Source organism: Manis pentadactyla, chromosome 6 (genome assembly GCF_030020395.1).
Source record: "Manis pentadactyla isolate mManPen7 chromosome 6, mManPen7.hap1, whole genome shotgun sequence".
In the NCBI taxonomy this organism is placed as follows: Eukaryota; Metazoa; Chordata; class Mammalia; order Pholidota; family Manidae; genus Manis; species Manis pentadactyla.
Window position 1 is genome coordinate 61,345,699 of NC_080024.1, and position 15,221 is coordinate 61,360,919.

At 36.2% G+C, this 15,221-nt stretch overlaps 1 protein-coding gene across 1 annotated transcript in view; it reads left to right on the plus strand.

The window, feature by feature from the left end:
- CHN1 (chimerin 1) overlaps nucleotides 1-15,221 on the plus strand; it is a 227,407-nt gene that overhangs the window by 175,203 nt on the left and 36,983 nt on the right. Inside the window, exon 9 of the mRNA XM_036876945.2 lies at nucleotides 768-845. Within this exon, the coding sequence (XP_036732840.1) occupies nucleotides 768-845 (78 nt within the window). The remainder of the gene's footprint in view (nucleotides 1-767; nucleotides 846-15,221) is intronic.

Below are 15,221 nucleotides of genomic sequence, written 5' to 3' on the forward strand. Positions count from 1 at the left end.
GAGGAGGGAGAAAATGAGACAGAGTTGAGGAATATAATACTTGAATACTGTTCCTGGATTTTCATTGGTTATTTCCTTTCTTACGGTGGCCAGTCTAATCCAGCCTTCCTTGTCAAATCCCCCCCTTCCCCACCTCCCCTGCTAGGGGCTTCACAGGGTGTCTGCTGCTAGAAACCGACTGCAGGCAGCATGTAGGCACTTTCATTCAGAATGCACATTAATATGTTGAATAGAGAAGAAAGCTTTTAGAAATGTATCGTTTGTCAAAATTGCGTGGCTTCTACAAAGGGATAGAGAAATGCTGAATGTTTTGTATGTTAGCATCGACTCTTTCTATTCAGACTCAAGTTTTCAGAAGCTTAAATATAGAGCCCTTTAAAAAAAAAAGGAAGAAGGAAGAATTTTTCTGGTTAGTCGACCTCTTTTTAAGAAGTGCTTCATCATCCTCCTCCACCTTTCTCTGCTGTTTCTCTGCAGCTCTCTGTAGGTTAGGGTTCTGTGCCGGCTGGCAGAATGCTCATTTGTTAGCTGAATAGAATTCATCAACAGACATAGATCAATAAAGGTTTTATTTCTTTCCTGTGAATTCCAAAATGCCATCCAAAGAGTCTTGGTCGGGAAGGAAAACTAATAGAGCTTCAGTTCACAAATCAAAACAAGAAGGCCGTCAACAAGATTTATTGATAGCAGCCTTGGGAATGAAACTGGGTTCTCAAAAGTCGTCTGTGACAATCTGGCAACCTCTGAAACTCTTTGCTTATTCGCAGTTGACATCACTTGTTAGAAGAGCAACTCTGAAAGAAAATGAGCAAATTCCAAAATATGAAAAGGTTCACAATTTCAAGGTAAGAGGACTTGTTTTTAATATACCTTTTCTTATAAGGAAGGAAATGCACGTTACTTGAAAGATACAATACTAAAGGAATGTCTTCTGATGTCTTTTTAAAACTAGGGTGACTGGACTAAAATGTTCTTGTTATTTAAGGAATGAAGATGTTTTAAGCATGATTTTATTTAAGGAATAGCTGAATAAAGCTAATAGAATCCAATCCCATTTTCTCTCATGCTGATTTAGTATTCTGTTTAACCATGTATATTTAATGGTAAAAGTCTTGTCTCATATTTAAAGGTCTTATTTAATAATGATTTTGGTGTTATTTTTATTTGTGATGCAAATATGTCTAACTACGTTTGTTGGACATTTCATGAAAGGATTAGATCTTACCTCTGCTCATTGCTGATGAAAAGCTTTGGCTGTAAGAGATGTGCCATTGCATCTGGATTAAGCAGATGGTCTGCATTTCCCACAGTTTCTGTCCTTTTTTCCCTGTTAATGAATTGACCTGATTAAAGGAGGTGGCTACCAGGGGACTGTTGATGCTGCTGAGAAGCAGCTTCTCTTCACTTTTTGGCTGTTTGTTTTCATCTTGTGTGTGTGTAGTTTTCATTAATGTTAATGTGTTTTACCAACTATACTTTAATCATCTTTCATTAAGGTGATATGTGTGTTGATTCAAGCTGTGTATAGATTTTGCCTGTATTTATAGCATGATGTAAGGCCTTGAAGTTCAGTCCTTTGCACCCTAATTCAGAGAACATACCATGTGAGGCCATGCCTAAGGAGACCCAGGTACACTGAGTGGATGGTGGGCCAGCATTTCTTTAGTAACTTCCTAATAGTTATACAACTTTATGATGAAGTTCTTGAGACATAAATATTCTTAATTTAGATAAAATGTCATTAGTTTTAATGTGAGAGGAGTATCTGGTTTCAAAAGACAAGGCTGGAAATTGATCTTCATTAATTTATTTAACATTTATTCAGCAGATAGACTACACCATGCTGTAGTAGGAAATTTCATTCCAAATTTGCAATTCATCCGATTTTTAACACTAGCATTTATTTTACTCAAATACTAAATACCAAGTTCCCAATGCACTCTGCTTTCTCCATAATGAGGAATAGATTTTTATGGTCTTCGTATCATTTTGGGATAAACAATAAATTCTAAAATGTATGGGATATGTAAAGATTGCTAACTAGGTAAACTAAGAAGCATTTTCTTCTCTTTAAACATATCATTAAGAACCTTATCTTTGAACAGTATCTTTGATTTAAAATGAAATTGAGACCATTCAGTAAGTGCATCCAGTCTCAACCACATCTTCCATTTATGAACGTAAATAATACATGCAGATTACTAGCCTCAGTTTCTTCTTGAGAGACATACAACCTGGTCTTGCAGGATTTTTATCAGGAAAATAACCCCAAATATATACTTTTGCAAATATAAAAGTTATGTGGATGTTAAGTCCCCCAAATAGCCATTTTGGTTCCTAAGCAAGAAACCATGCATACTGTATAGAAATTATATTTTTAAACATTTATCCAAAGATGTACCCTCTGATGTGTTCAGCAGGAACAGATTGACCTATTAAGGATGCTAGTTTAATACTAAGTTCATTGTACATGCTTTGTATCAATATAGTTAAAAGCAAATAGGTCTACTCAAGGATTTGAATAAATGGGCACATTCACTTATTTGTTGTTCTATCTTCCCATACTTTCACAATTTTAGTTTAACACATAGCTTTAATGAGCAAATTTTGTACAGCCAGAAAGTGCTGACTGAGGGACCAATTGTGACTCTAGTCTGGAACCAAACTGTTCTAAAGATACTTGTCTTTAAAGAGCACATTGAAAAGTAGAAGTCTGCTTCCTTCTCTGGAGCTAAAAAATTAAAACCAGCTTGAACTTACTGTTTTGAAAAAAACATGTTCAGGAAAGAGCTCATGTTAGTGAGTTACATTACATATTTTTATGGTTGCTAATAAGGTCAGAAGTCTCAGAATTTGACTCTTCCCGTTGAAATTACTCTTTGCTATTTAAAAAATGTTTCTTCGGGACAGCATTATAAGGAAGAGAAAAGAAAGGGTTGTGGAGGGACTTTGGACAACCACAAAAGAATCCAGACCCTGTGGCAGAAGCAGTTCTCTCCTACACAGGTGTTCCCTAGAAGGTCACTGCTTGTGATATGTCCGTGTATACAGTTCAGATTTATTGTGGGAAAAACACTGAGCACATTTACATGATGATCATTCATGTGGCCTTGCCACTGGCTGCTCCCCGTGTTTGTATAGGTGCCTTCTGCCTGGTCAGAAGCCCACTCGCCAAAGCTTCATTTCAGTCAGGTTTTCTTTTTTGCTTCTTGAACTGCCTTGTTATGTAACATTGCTCTGTGGTGTTGAACAGCTTCCAAATCTCATTTCAGAAGATGAAACTAGAGTGTCTTATACGATGGGTGAAAACACTTACCAAGGTGAAATAATTTAAAAAATCAACTGGGTCTAACTCCAGACAGGTGGTTTTTTTGTTTTGTTTTGTTTTGTTTTCTTAACTCGAGAAACAGAACAGGAAGGCTTCCCATTTTGCTGTTATGTAACCTGGTCCTTTTTTTTTGTTTGTTTTTTGTTAAAAGAATTTGATAAAGAATCTATCACAAGAAAGATAATTCAGTGAGGTCGTCATTTTTAAAATGTAACCCATCCTTTGAAACAGTTACTGTTAAAAGTTGTTAACATTAACTTAGAGCAAAAATAATTTTAACTGTCTCCTGGATCAACCTCTCATCCTAAGAGCTGCCCTCATCCTGACACAATGGGGATCGGGGGTTGGGGGGGAAACTAATTTCTTGAGCACACTTAAAAACAAAAACTGAACAAAAACCCCCGACACTAAAAGTAAGACCAAGGCGTTCAGCCCACAGCAGTGGTGTCGCACATCTGAGGCTGTCCAGAGAGAATGGCACTGGAGAGCAGCCCTGGCCCTTGGGCGCTTGCTTGTTATGTGTGTGACCTTGGGCACTGCCTCATCTCTCTAAACCTCTGGTTCTACGTCAGAAAAATTGAATTCCTGGTGTGTGTAGGTACATCGTAGCCACTATTTTTGTTACTGATTGCCCCTAAGTGGGTATTTTTTTTCTGAACCCATACCCAGACTATTTTTCTTGCCCAGTTGCAGAGGCCATAAGGCAATTGAGAACCCTGGCATCATTGTGGGGGGCTAAAGAAAGCTCTTCTTCCTTAGCACCTGGGCAGAGTTAGATGTTACATAAGAGCAGGTGCACTTCCATGCACCACAGAATACAGTTAAAAGCCTCTGTATTTCTCTTACTGCCTCCAAATGTTGTAAGTATTCAGTGTTTCATTTGGTATGTTTAATTCGAATAGCTTTACAAAGTAAAATCAAAACTGCATATAATAATTATAGAAACTGAAACCTGGCTACTTAGACAAATTAAATAATTAAAACATTAAGAATTATAGTGAGTAGATACTTTAAAATATGAGTTTAGTTCTTTTTTAAGGTAGTCTTGAAGTGGTGACTGGATGATTTTAGAGGTTTAGATTTTTGCATTCTGCATATGAATGAAAGATATCATATATGATATTAATAGATTTATTGTTACCAAGATAAAATATGTAACAATGAATCCTGAAATGTGAATTGATACTGTAATTAAAATAACACTACAACATGAACCTTATAATATTTAGTAAAGTTACTGATTCAAGACCTATTGGGATAAAGTGATAATTGTGAACCTGTCATTCCTGGCCAATAGATCAGACATTCTGTGTTTGAATAATGGCCAGTGTTCCTGCTCAAAGTGGTCTTGCCTTCAAAGCATACAGACAAATCCAAGACCTATCGTCTTCAATTGAGTCACATTTGAAAATAAAAACAAAGTGAACCAACAAATAAAAATATTTAGTGTGAAATGTAGAGTTAAACTACATGATCTATAAATTCTCTTCCAGCTCTAAAATGCTCTGATTAAATCATTTTGGGAAGCATTAGATTTGTTAATAAAACTTTTCCATAATTAAAACTTTATTAAGGCCCTTATAGAGACAAATTTACAATATGTTGATTTTTTAAAGGATTAAAATAAGCTATATATGAAAGTGTATTTTTTAGAACTAGTTATATTTATACTCAGTGGAATACTGTAACCAAGGACCATGCCTGCCACCTTTAAGTACTACCCCCACCAACCTCCACAGTGCCACCTCCCCACTCTTCTCCCTCCATTGTCCCCATACCTAGGAAAATGTTTTGTGGACACTCATGATGTGGGAGACCTTTGTTGTGATGGTGGTTGTGGTTATTATTTTGAAACCAGTTCTCATGGCAGCAGAAATTTCAACACAGAAATGGACTCTTATAATGATCTTAAGAACTGAATTTTTTTTAAATGAAATTCATGTGAGTTTTTAAAATGAAATAAAACCCACAATACCAGCATGTCTTATGTTGACTGGAGAAACTGTTTTCACATTTTAAGTGCTAAAAAATTGGAGTTGTTAAGAATTAGTGGTAATATAAAAGAAGTGAAATGCAGTATGACAAAATGGAAAAGGCAACCTGGACTCTATCATTATTAAGCTTCAGTAATAATGTCACTTATTGTTGCTTCTCCTGTGGATAGGAACATGGAATGTCCAACAAACTTTTTAAAAGAATGTTTTCTCTAAATACATGCTTAGATTGAATTGTATATATTTTTATATTACATGTATACACACACAATTCCCAGTTTTTAAGGTGGGTCACTTGCAAGTGAAGATAAAAATGCAAAAATCAGTGCATCAGGGGTTCTCTGTCCCTAGGACAGTAAGACTTATCGAGAGCTGATGGAGCGAAAGCAGGACATTATGCAAGGTCCTCTGTAAGGTCCCTGTGGACATTGTGTTTCTGTTGCTATTTGGTATAGTATTTATCAGATGGTCTGGAAGCCAGAAATAAATACACATTACTGTTCTTTACTGCTGTCCCTGCTGATGGTGGGAACCACAAACACTCCTTGTGCACCTCCATCCTGGTTTCTCCACTGCTCTTCAGCATTCTGGCCCTCTCAACCTCAGCCCTGTCTATGCTTTCTATGGTTTGTTGTTGGCTGGGGAACTAATTATGACACTCTGAGTACAAATCTAGGTCATAAGGTCATTGAAAAGGTTACTGACTGACATTAAGAAACATTTCATAAGGTTTGCACACATACTACTTCTTAGCCTTTTAATAAGGTTAGGGAATTTAAAATGCTATATGTACCTCAAGAGAAACCCATGATTTTGTAGATTGAAAGAATTAGTATTACTAAACTGTCCATACTACCCAAATGGACCTATAGAGTCAATGCAATTCCTATCAAAGCCCCAATGGAATTCGTTATAGAAGTAGAAAAAGTAATCCTAAAATTCATGTGGAACCATAAGAGACCCCAAATAGCCAAAGCAGTCTTGAGCAAAAAGAACAAAGCTGGAGGCATCGCACTTCCTGATTTTAAAATGTCAAAAAAACACATTAATCAAAAGAGTATTGATACTGGCAAAAAAAAAAAAAAAAGACCTGTAGACCAATGAAAGAGAATAGAAAGCCTAGAAATAAATGTATGCTTCTTGATCTTCAGCAAGAGTGGCCAAGAACACTACATGGAGAAGGAATAGTCTCTTCAATAAATGATGTAGGGAAACTGGATATCTACATGCAAAAGAATGATATTGGTCCTTTATCTCACACATATATAATCAACTCAAAACAGATTAACAACTTATATATATAAGACCTGAAGTCATAAAACTAGTAGAAAACATAGGGAAAAAGGTTCTTGACGTTAATCTGGGCAATGATTTTTCTGGATATAAAACCAAAAGTACAGTCATCAAAGGCAAAAATAGGTGGGATTGCAACAAATTAAAAAGCTTCTGCACACAAAGGGAACAGTCAGTGGAGTGAAAATGCAGCCTGTGGAATGGGGGAACATATTTGCAAATCATGTATTTGATAAGGAGTTAATATTCCAAAATAAATAAGGAACTCAAGTGCAACTGAGCAAAAAACAAACAAAAAAGCCTGATTTAAAAATGAGCAAAGGACCTGAATAGTTATTTCTTTTTCTTTTGTCTGTATAATATTATTTTTATCTCTCCATTTACTAAAGATGACCTTTCTTTCTCAGGCCAGTTGCTCTTTGTTTAAAAATTGTGACATTTATCATTCATATAGAAAAATAAGACATACTTGTACAATTTATCTGAAGACTAATTATAAAACAACCAGGTCAGAAATAAAACATTGTTAGCCCCTCAGAAGCCCCCTATGCACCTCTTACTGATCACATTCCCTATGTCCTTCCTTAATAGTTTTTGTTCTTATGTACCCTAAATAGCAAAGTTGAATATTGCCAGTTTTGAATATTATGTAAGTGGATCTACATGGTATCTAGTCTTTGGATGACTTGCTGCTTCTTTTTTTTTTTATTAAGGTTTTATTGATATACACTCTGATGAAGGTTTCACATAAAAAAACAATGTGGATACTGCATTCACCCATATTATCAAGGCCTCACCCATACCCCATTGCAGTCACTGTCCATCAGTGTAGTAAGATGCCACAGATTCACTATTTGCCTTCTCTGTGCTGCACTGTCTTCCCTGTGACCCCCACACACCATGTGTACTAAACATAATACCCCTCAATCCGCATCTCCCTCCCTCCCCACCTGCCCTTCCCCACTCTCCCCCTTTGGTAACCACTAGTCCCTTCTTGGAGTCTGTGAGTCTGCTGCTATTTTGTTCCTTCAGTTTTGCTTCATTGTTATACTCCACAAATGAGGGAAATGATTTGGTACTTGTCTTTCTCCGCCTGGCTTATTTCACTGAGCATAATATCCTCCAGCTCCATCCATGTTGTTGCAAATGGTAGGATTTGTTTCTTTCTTATGGCTGAATAGTATTCCATTGTGTATATGTACCACATCTTCTTTATCCTTTCATCTACTGATGGACACTTAGGTTGCTTCCATTTCTTGGCTATTGTAAATAGTGCTGTGATAAACATAGGGGTGCATATGTCTTTTTTGAATCTGAGAACTTGTATTCCTTGGGTAAATTCCAAGGAGTGGATTCCAGGGTCAAGTGGTATTTCTATTTTTAGTTTTTCAAGGAACCTCCATATTGCTTTCTGGAGTGGTTGAACTAGCTTACATTCCCACCAGCAGTTGTAGGAGGGTTCCCCTTTCTCTGCATCCTCGCTAGCATTTGTTGTTCCATCTTTTCGATGCTGGTTATCTTAACTGGTGTGAGGTGATATCTCACTGTGGTTTTAATTTGCATTTCCCTGATGATTAGTGATGTGGAGCATCTTTTCATGTGTCTGTTGGCCATCTGAATTTCTTCTTTGGAGAATTGTCTCTTCATATCATCAGCCCATTTTTAAATCAGGTTATTTGCTTTTTGGGTCTGAATAGTTATTTCTTAAAAGAAGATATACAAAAGGCCAACAGATGTGTGAAAAGGTACTCAGCACTGCGGAAGTGCAAATCAAAACCACTGTGAGATACAACCTCACACCTGTTACAAGAGCTATTATCAAAAAGACAAAAGATAACTAGCGATGTGGAGAAAATAGAATCCTTGTATGTTGTTGATGTGAATATAATTTGGTACGGCCATTATGGAAAACAGTATGGGGGTTCCTCAGAGACTAAAAACTACCTGACGCAGCAGTGGGTTAACTTTTCATTGTTGATCATTTCCTTTCCTGTGCAGATTTATCATTAGATATAATCCCACTTGTCTATTTTTGCTTGTGTTGCTTTAAGATTTAGAGATTTGGAAATTTTTCTTTCTCATTAAGAGACTGATAGTGGGACTTATTAGGTGCTCTATTTCTTTTACGGGATTAAAAAAACAAAGCAAACAACTTAAAAATATTAGAGTAATTTAAAATTTGGGGAGCAATTTGCAAACTTGTCTTTCTTACTAGGAAGCTGTTAGTGGAACTTACTGTAAGTATACTATTTCTTTCATATAATTAAAAACCAAACAACTAAAAACAAAAGAAAGAGAAAAAAACCAGAACCTCAGGCCAGCCTTGAAATTAAGATGAAGGGTTATCACTTTTAAATATCTTAAAATAGAGTCTGGCTCTCTCAGTGGAACCTCTCCTAATTCTTATTGCCAACCACTATCCTAATTTGAGACCCCAACAGACAGCTACAGCTAATATGCCAATGATTATTTCCAGCATCTGTGTCCAACCTACTGACTTGATGTTTTAGAAGACTTGGTATCTCCATGCAAATCAAAACCACAATGAGATATCACCTCACACCTATCAGAATTGCTATTACCTAAAAGACAAGAAATAACAAGTCTTGGAGAAAATACAGAGAAAAGGGAACTATAGTGCACCATTGGTGGGAATGTAAATTGGTGCAGACACTATGGAAAGCAGTGTGGAGGTTCCTCAAAAAAGTGAAAAATAGAACTACCATATGATCCAACAATTCCACTTCTAAGTATTTGTCCAAAGAAAGAAAAACACAGATTTGAAAAGATACGTGCACCCTTTGTTCATCACAGCATTATTTACAATAGCCAAGATATGGAAGCAACCTGAATATCCATTGGTGGATGAATGGATAAAGATGTGGAATATTACTCAGCCACAAAAAAGAATGAAATCATGCCATTTGTGACAACATGGAGAAACCTAAAGGTATTATGCTAAATGAAATAAGTTAAAGATAACTACTGTATGATTTCACATATATGTGGAATCTAAAAAACAAGACAGATTCATAGACACACAGAACAAACTGATGGTCGCCAGAAAAGAGGAGGGTGAGAGGATGGACAGGACGGGTGAAAGGGACTAAGGGCCCTATTTTGCAGTTAAAATATACAGCACAGGGAATCTACTCGATAATATAACAACCTTGTATGGTGACAGATAGTAACTAGACTTATTGTGGTGACATAAGTATAGACTTTTACTTTCATAAATGTTTATATAGAATCACTATATTGTACACCTGAAACTATTATAATATTATTTGTCAATTACTCTTCCAAAAAAAAATAATTTAATATCTCCAAAATATATTCTAAATTAGAGAACCAGCCTGGTATGTGACTCCCAATACAATAACAAGTTAAGGATGCATAGGAAGAATGCATAATAAAAAGTCACCTCTTCTAGAATTCTGTTCTCTTAATACTTCAGTTTTGTATCTACACAATAACCTTCAAGGATTGGTTTTTCCCACATTTAGGATGCACTGGTACTGTAAAGGCAACTTTTTGTAGCCACTTGTAACATACATCTATTCTTCTCTTCCAGATTTAACTGAGGATTGAATTTATTGAGAATAATGCTTATTTTTAAGCCAGTACTAGAAATACATATGTAATATTTCATGTCTCTATTTTTAAGCCTTGTTTATTTAACAGATTATACTGTCACAATTCATTTTCTTTGTGACCCACTCTGTCAACATTCCTCAAAAGACAGAGACTTTTACTTATGAGTGAAGCCTGCCATGGCTTTAATAAAGATGGTTAAAGCATATGCTTGAAAACAGGGTCACATCATAACATCTCTCCCAATTATTTTCTATATTGTCAAGTTCCCTGTAACTCAGTACACTTATCATTAGTCAGCATTCATTATTTGTACGTAATGGTGGCTAACTGAAAAATATCATTCCCTTCCTCAAAGAGTCCGAAGGGCAGAGAGAAAAGAGACATCCACCAAAGGGAATGTACAGGTCCAGGTGAGGTTTCTGGGGTGAATACAGACAAATATTGATTTTTCTTTCTTAAATATTTTACCATAGCACTGCTGGGATCTGAGAAAGCACTACAAATTATTTTCCTGTACACATCATACCAACATTATTTTTTCCAGTTTTCCTGCCTCCTCATCTTAAATTATCTTATGGTTCTTCTTGTTGCAAATAAGAAAGTTAGAAGAGATAGGACAAATTAGCCCAGCATTGTTACACTTCTAAAGAACACCATGAACTGCTCCCTTTTTATGTTCTTTGGAGAGCAAAAATAGAACCAGGTGTGTTTAAAATGTTATTTATACAAACATAAAAATTAAAATGAAAAAGAATATATCTTCTTTTCAGTTACGGACACCAGAGGATTCTTGTCATTATATTAAGTGATATCCTCCAGTCTGTTGCATTAGATATGACATGTTTTGGCGACGTGAATCAGTTTGCCCAAAATGTCATGTTCACTCTTTCTCTTTCATAGAACTCTCTTTGTTTGGAGTGCCAACCCTTATATATGTGCCACACCCTGATCAGTGCTTATGGCTCTGCCTGACAAGTTTGCACAGGGACCTTGTTCATAAAGAGAAGGACCTTCTCTAGGAGGCATGCAGGTTTGCTCTGATGGTTGCTGTTACAGCTCATTACTCCACAATTAAATGACATTGCTTCAGCATGTCTCTTTAAAAATCCATTTGGATCCCATGGTTGATATTTACCATTTGATGAAACAGTTGGGAGACTTTCCATTGCAAGCGTCAGAAAGTCCAGCCTAACGTGTAAGGGATTTACTGACTCACATAGTAGGAAGAGTTTGGTGTTGGTATCCTTTGACTTGGGGCTTGAAATAGCACCAGAACTCTGTCTGCCAGCTGTGTCTTCATTTGCAGGCACTCTGTGGTGACAGGATGGCTGGCAGAGGCTCTAGGAGCTCTGTGTATTCTCAGATCTTAGTTGGATTCACAGAGAAACTGAACATAGGGTCTAGGCCTGGCAGGCACTCACTAGTTATTTTATATGCCCATCTCTGAACCAATAGCTCTAGTCAGGAGAATGGAATATGCTGACTGGCTTAGACCTACTTCATATACTCTCACCCGGATCTGGGGATGGAATCAGTATAATTCACATGAACTGAGAACTATCATCTAAAGCTAAAACATTTATTCTGTGTGGCTAAAAATTAAGAAATGCCCACTACAACATTAAATGACAAATTAAGTCACCAATTGCAAGATTGTAGCATACAATCTACTGAATACAATGCTATTATAACACTTTGCTGAGAGAGATGTGCTCACAGAGCATGATGAAAAAAGAATCCTTGGGAAGTTCAGTCTTTATAAGGGACATTGAGAATTACTAAGTTAATTTTACTTAATATATAGAGACTGAAGCCCAGAGAAGTAACAGGCTCAGGTTCACATGAAAGATCAGTTTTAGAAACAAGAATATAATCTGAACTTCCACTTCCGGCTGTGATGGAAGAACTAGATTTACCTTCCCATCTTAAATAACTACCAAACAGAAAAAGCATATAAACAACAATCAGATATTGAACAACAACTGGTAACTACTGGGATACCTGAAAGAAGAAACTTACTGTTTGGAGGCAGTTTTCAGGCCACAGCACATGGAGGGAAAATCTAAAGAGAGCATACTAGTCATCTAGCCAGGCTGACACAGAGAATGGAATTTGGCATGGCAAAGCAGCTAAAATTTTTGGAACAGAGTACCTGAGGAGACAGCTATACACAGAAGATCTGCACAGGAGTCTACTTGAGTCTTTGGGTACTTATCTAGACATGCCTGAGAGGAGACTATTAGAAAACCACATCCACTGAAATTCACTCAGGACTGGGAATAATTTTGCCCACCAATATGAATAAAATATGCCCATCATGATACATGAGGCATTGTTTAAAAGTCCTCAAGAGGATATCATCTTAGCAGCATGACTAAGTTAGCAGACTAAAGACAGCAGTGAGGAGAGAGATGAAAGCTATTTAAAACATATATGAAGAATTCATATGCTTCAACACCCAAAAAGCAAATAACCCGATTAAAAAATGGGCAGAGGATACGAACAGGCAATTCTCCAAAGAAGAAACTCAGATGGCCAACAGACACGTGAAAAGATGCTCCACATCGCTCATTATCAGGGAAATGCAAATTAAAACCACAGTGAGATATCACCTCACACCAGTTAGGATGGCCAACATCAAAAAGACTAAGAACAACAAATGCTGGCGAGGATGCGGAGAAAGGGGAACCCTCCTACACTGCTGGTGGGAATGTAAACTAGTTCAACCATTGTGGAAAGTGGTGTGGAGGTTCCTCAAAAAACTAAGAATAGAAATACCATTTGACCCTGAAATTTCACTCCTAGGAATTTACCCAAAGAAAAGAAGTTCTCAGATTCAAAAAGACATATGCATCCCTATATTTATTACAGCACCATTTTCAGTAGCCAAGATATGGAAGCAACCTAAGTGTCCATCAGTAGATGAATGGATAAAGAATAAGTGGTACATATACACAATGGAATACTATTCAGCCATAAGAAAGAAAGAAATCCTACTATTTGCAACAACATGGATGGAGCTGGAGGATATTATGCTCAGTGAGATAAGCCAGGCAGAGAAAGACAAGTACCAAATGATTTCCCTCCTTTGTGGAATTTAATAACGAAGCAAAACTGAAGGAACAAAACAGCACCAGACTCACAGACTCCAAGAAGGGACTGGTGCTTACCAAAGGGGAGGGGTGGGGGAGGACAGGTGGGGAGGGAGGGAGAAGGGGATTGAGGGGTATGATGATTAGTACACATGGTGTGGGGGGGATTATGGGGAAGACAGTGTAGCACAGAGAAGACAAGTAGTGACTCTGTGGCATCTTACTACACTGATGGACAGTGACTGTAATGGGGTGTGGGGGGGATTCGACAATATGGGTGAATGTAGTAACCACATTGTTTTTCATGTGAAACCTTCATTAAGACTGTATATCAATAATACCTTAATAAAAATTGTAAATAAATACAAATAAATAAAACAATCTAAATGAAATCTCTAGAGATTAAATATATATCTGAAATGAAAGACACATTGGATGGTATTAATGGAGTATTAAGCACAACAGAAGAAAAGATTAGTGAACTGGAAAACATGGAAATTGAAAGTATCCAAAATGAAGGATAGAAAGAATTAAAAAAAACATCAGTGACCAGTAGGGTACTATCAAGCAATGTAACTTAAAAATGTAATTGAAGTTAGAAGGAGCAGTGGTAGGGGGCCAGGGAACAAAACAGTCTGAAGATATAATGACTAAAATATTTATAAATTTGTTGAGATCCAAGAAGTGCAGTGAACTCCAAATAGAAAAAAATATGAAGTAAACACCATGGCACAGCATAACCAAATTGCTAAAACGAGTACTAAAGAGGTAATTGTAAGAGCAGCCAGAAAGAAACAAATCTAGGTTATAGGAAAGAATAGTTGTGTTCTTAAAATGGTACTTAGCCTCAGCCTAAGAGGTAAAATTGTTCTTCCCTCACATACTCTATCAAAATGTGTAGAGGATATCTCTAGGTTCTAGAAATTACACATGTGTTCAGTTTCTCTTGAATTTTATTTTCACATTCTAGCTTCATCATGTGTTTATAGTTTTATGACTTTGTAGGACATTAAATGTGCACACTCTTGCACATGTCCTTTTTAAAAGAAAAATGATTTTTATACTACTGTTTTCTTTATTAGCTTTAATTAAAGATTATTTCAGTGTAGGAAAAAATGTGTCAAGTGATGAAACAAATTATTTTCCTTTGTCATCAATACTCTTACATACCAGTTTTTTTAGAAGCAATGGGGAAAGAGTGGGGGAGAATACATAAAACATATACATGAATAAAGAATGACATGAAAATTCTCACCAGAAACTATGCAAAACAATGGAGTCACATCTTTCAAGGTACCCAAAAACAACATGTCAACCTAGAATCTGTATCTAGCAAAAATATTTTTCAAAAATGGAGACAAAAAAGTATTTGTTTCTTAAACAAAGAGAAACTGAGTGAAATCATCACCAGGAGACCTATACTACGAGAATATTTAAAGGAAGTTCTTCAGACAAAAGGAAAATATTATCAATTGGAAATTTAGATCTGTACAAAAGAATAAAGAATGCCAGGAATGGTAAACATGTAGGTAAGGACAAAAGATGTTGTTTCCTTCATTTTAATGTTTTTAAAAGATAATTGTTTAAAGCAAAATAGTGTATTATGTATTTATACAAGTAAAATGTATGACAATAACTTGAAGAATGGGGTGGGAAGAGTGTCAGTATACTGTAAGTATACATAAAGATTCCTTCACGATACATGAAGTGGTATAATATTGTTTGAAGGTAGGTGCATAAGGTAAAGATGTATAGATCTTAGGCCACACTCCAGAAAATAAAAATAGTTATAAGCTATTATAGTGGAGATTAAACAGACTGATAAAAAAGTGTTATTCATCCAAAAACAAGAAAAGAGAAAAAGGAACAAATAATAAATGGAATATACAGAAAACAAAAGCAAGACAGCAGATTTAA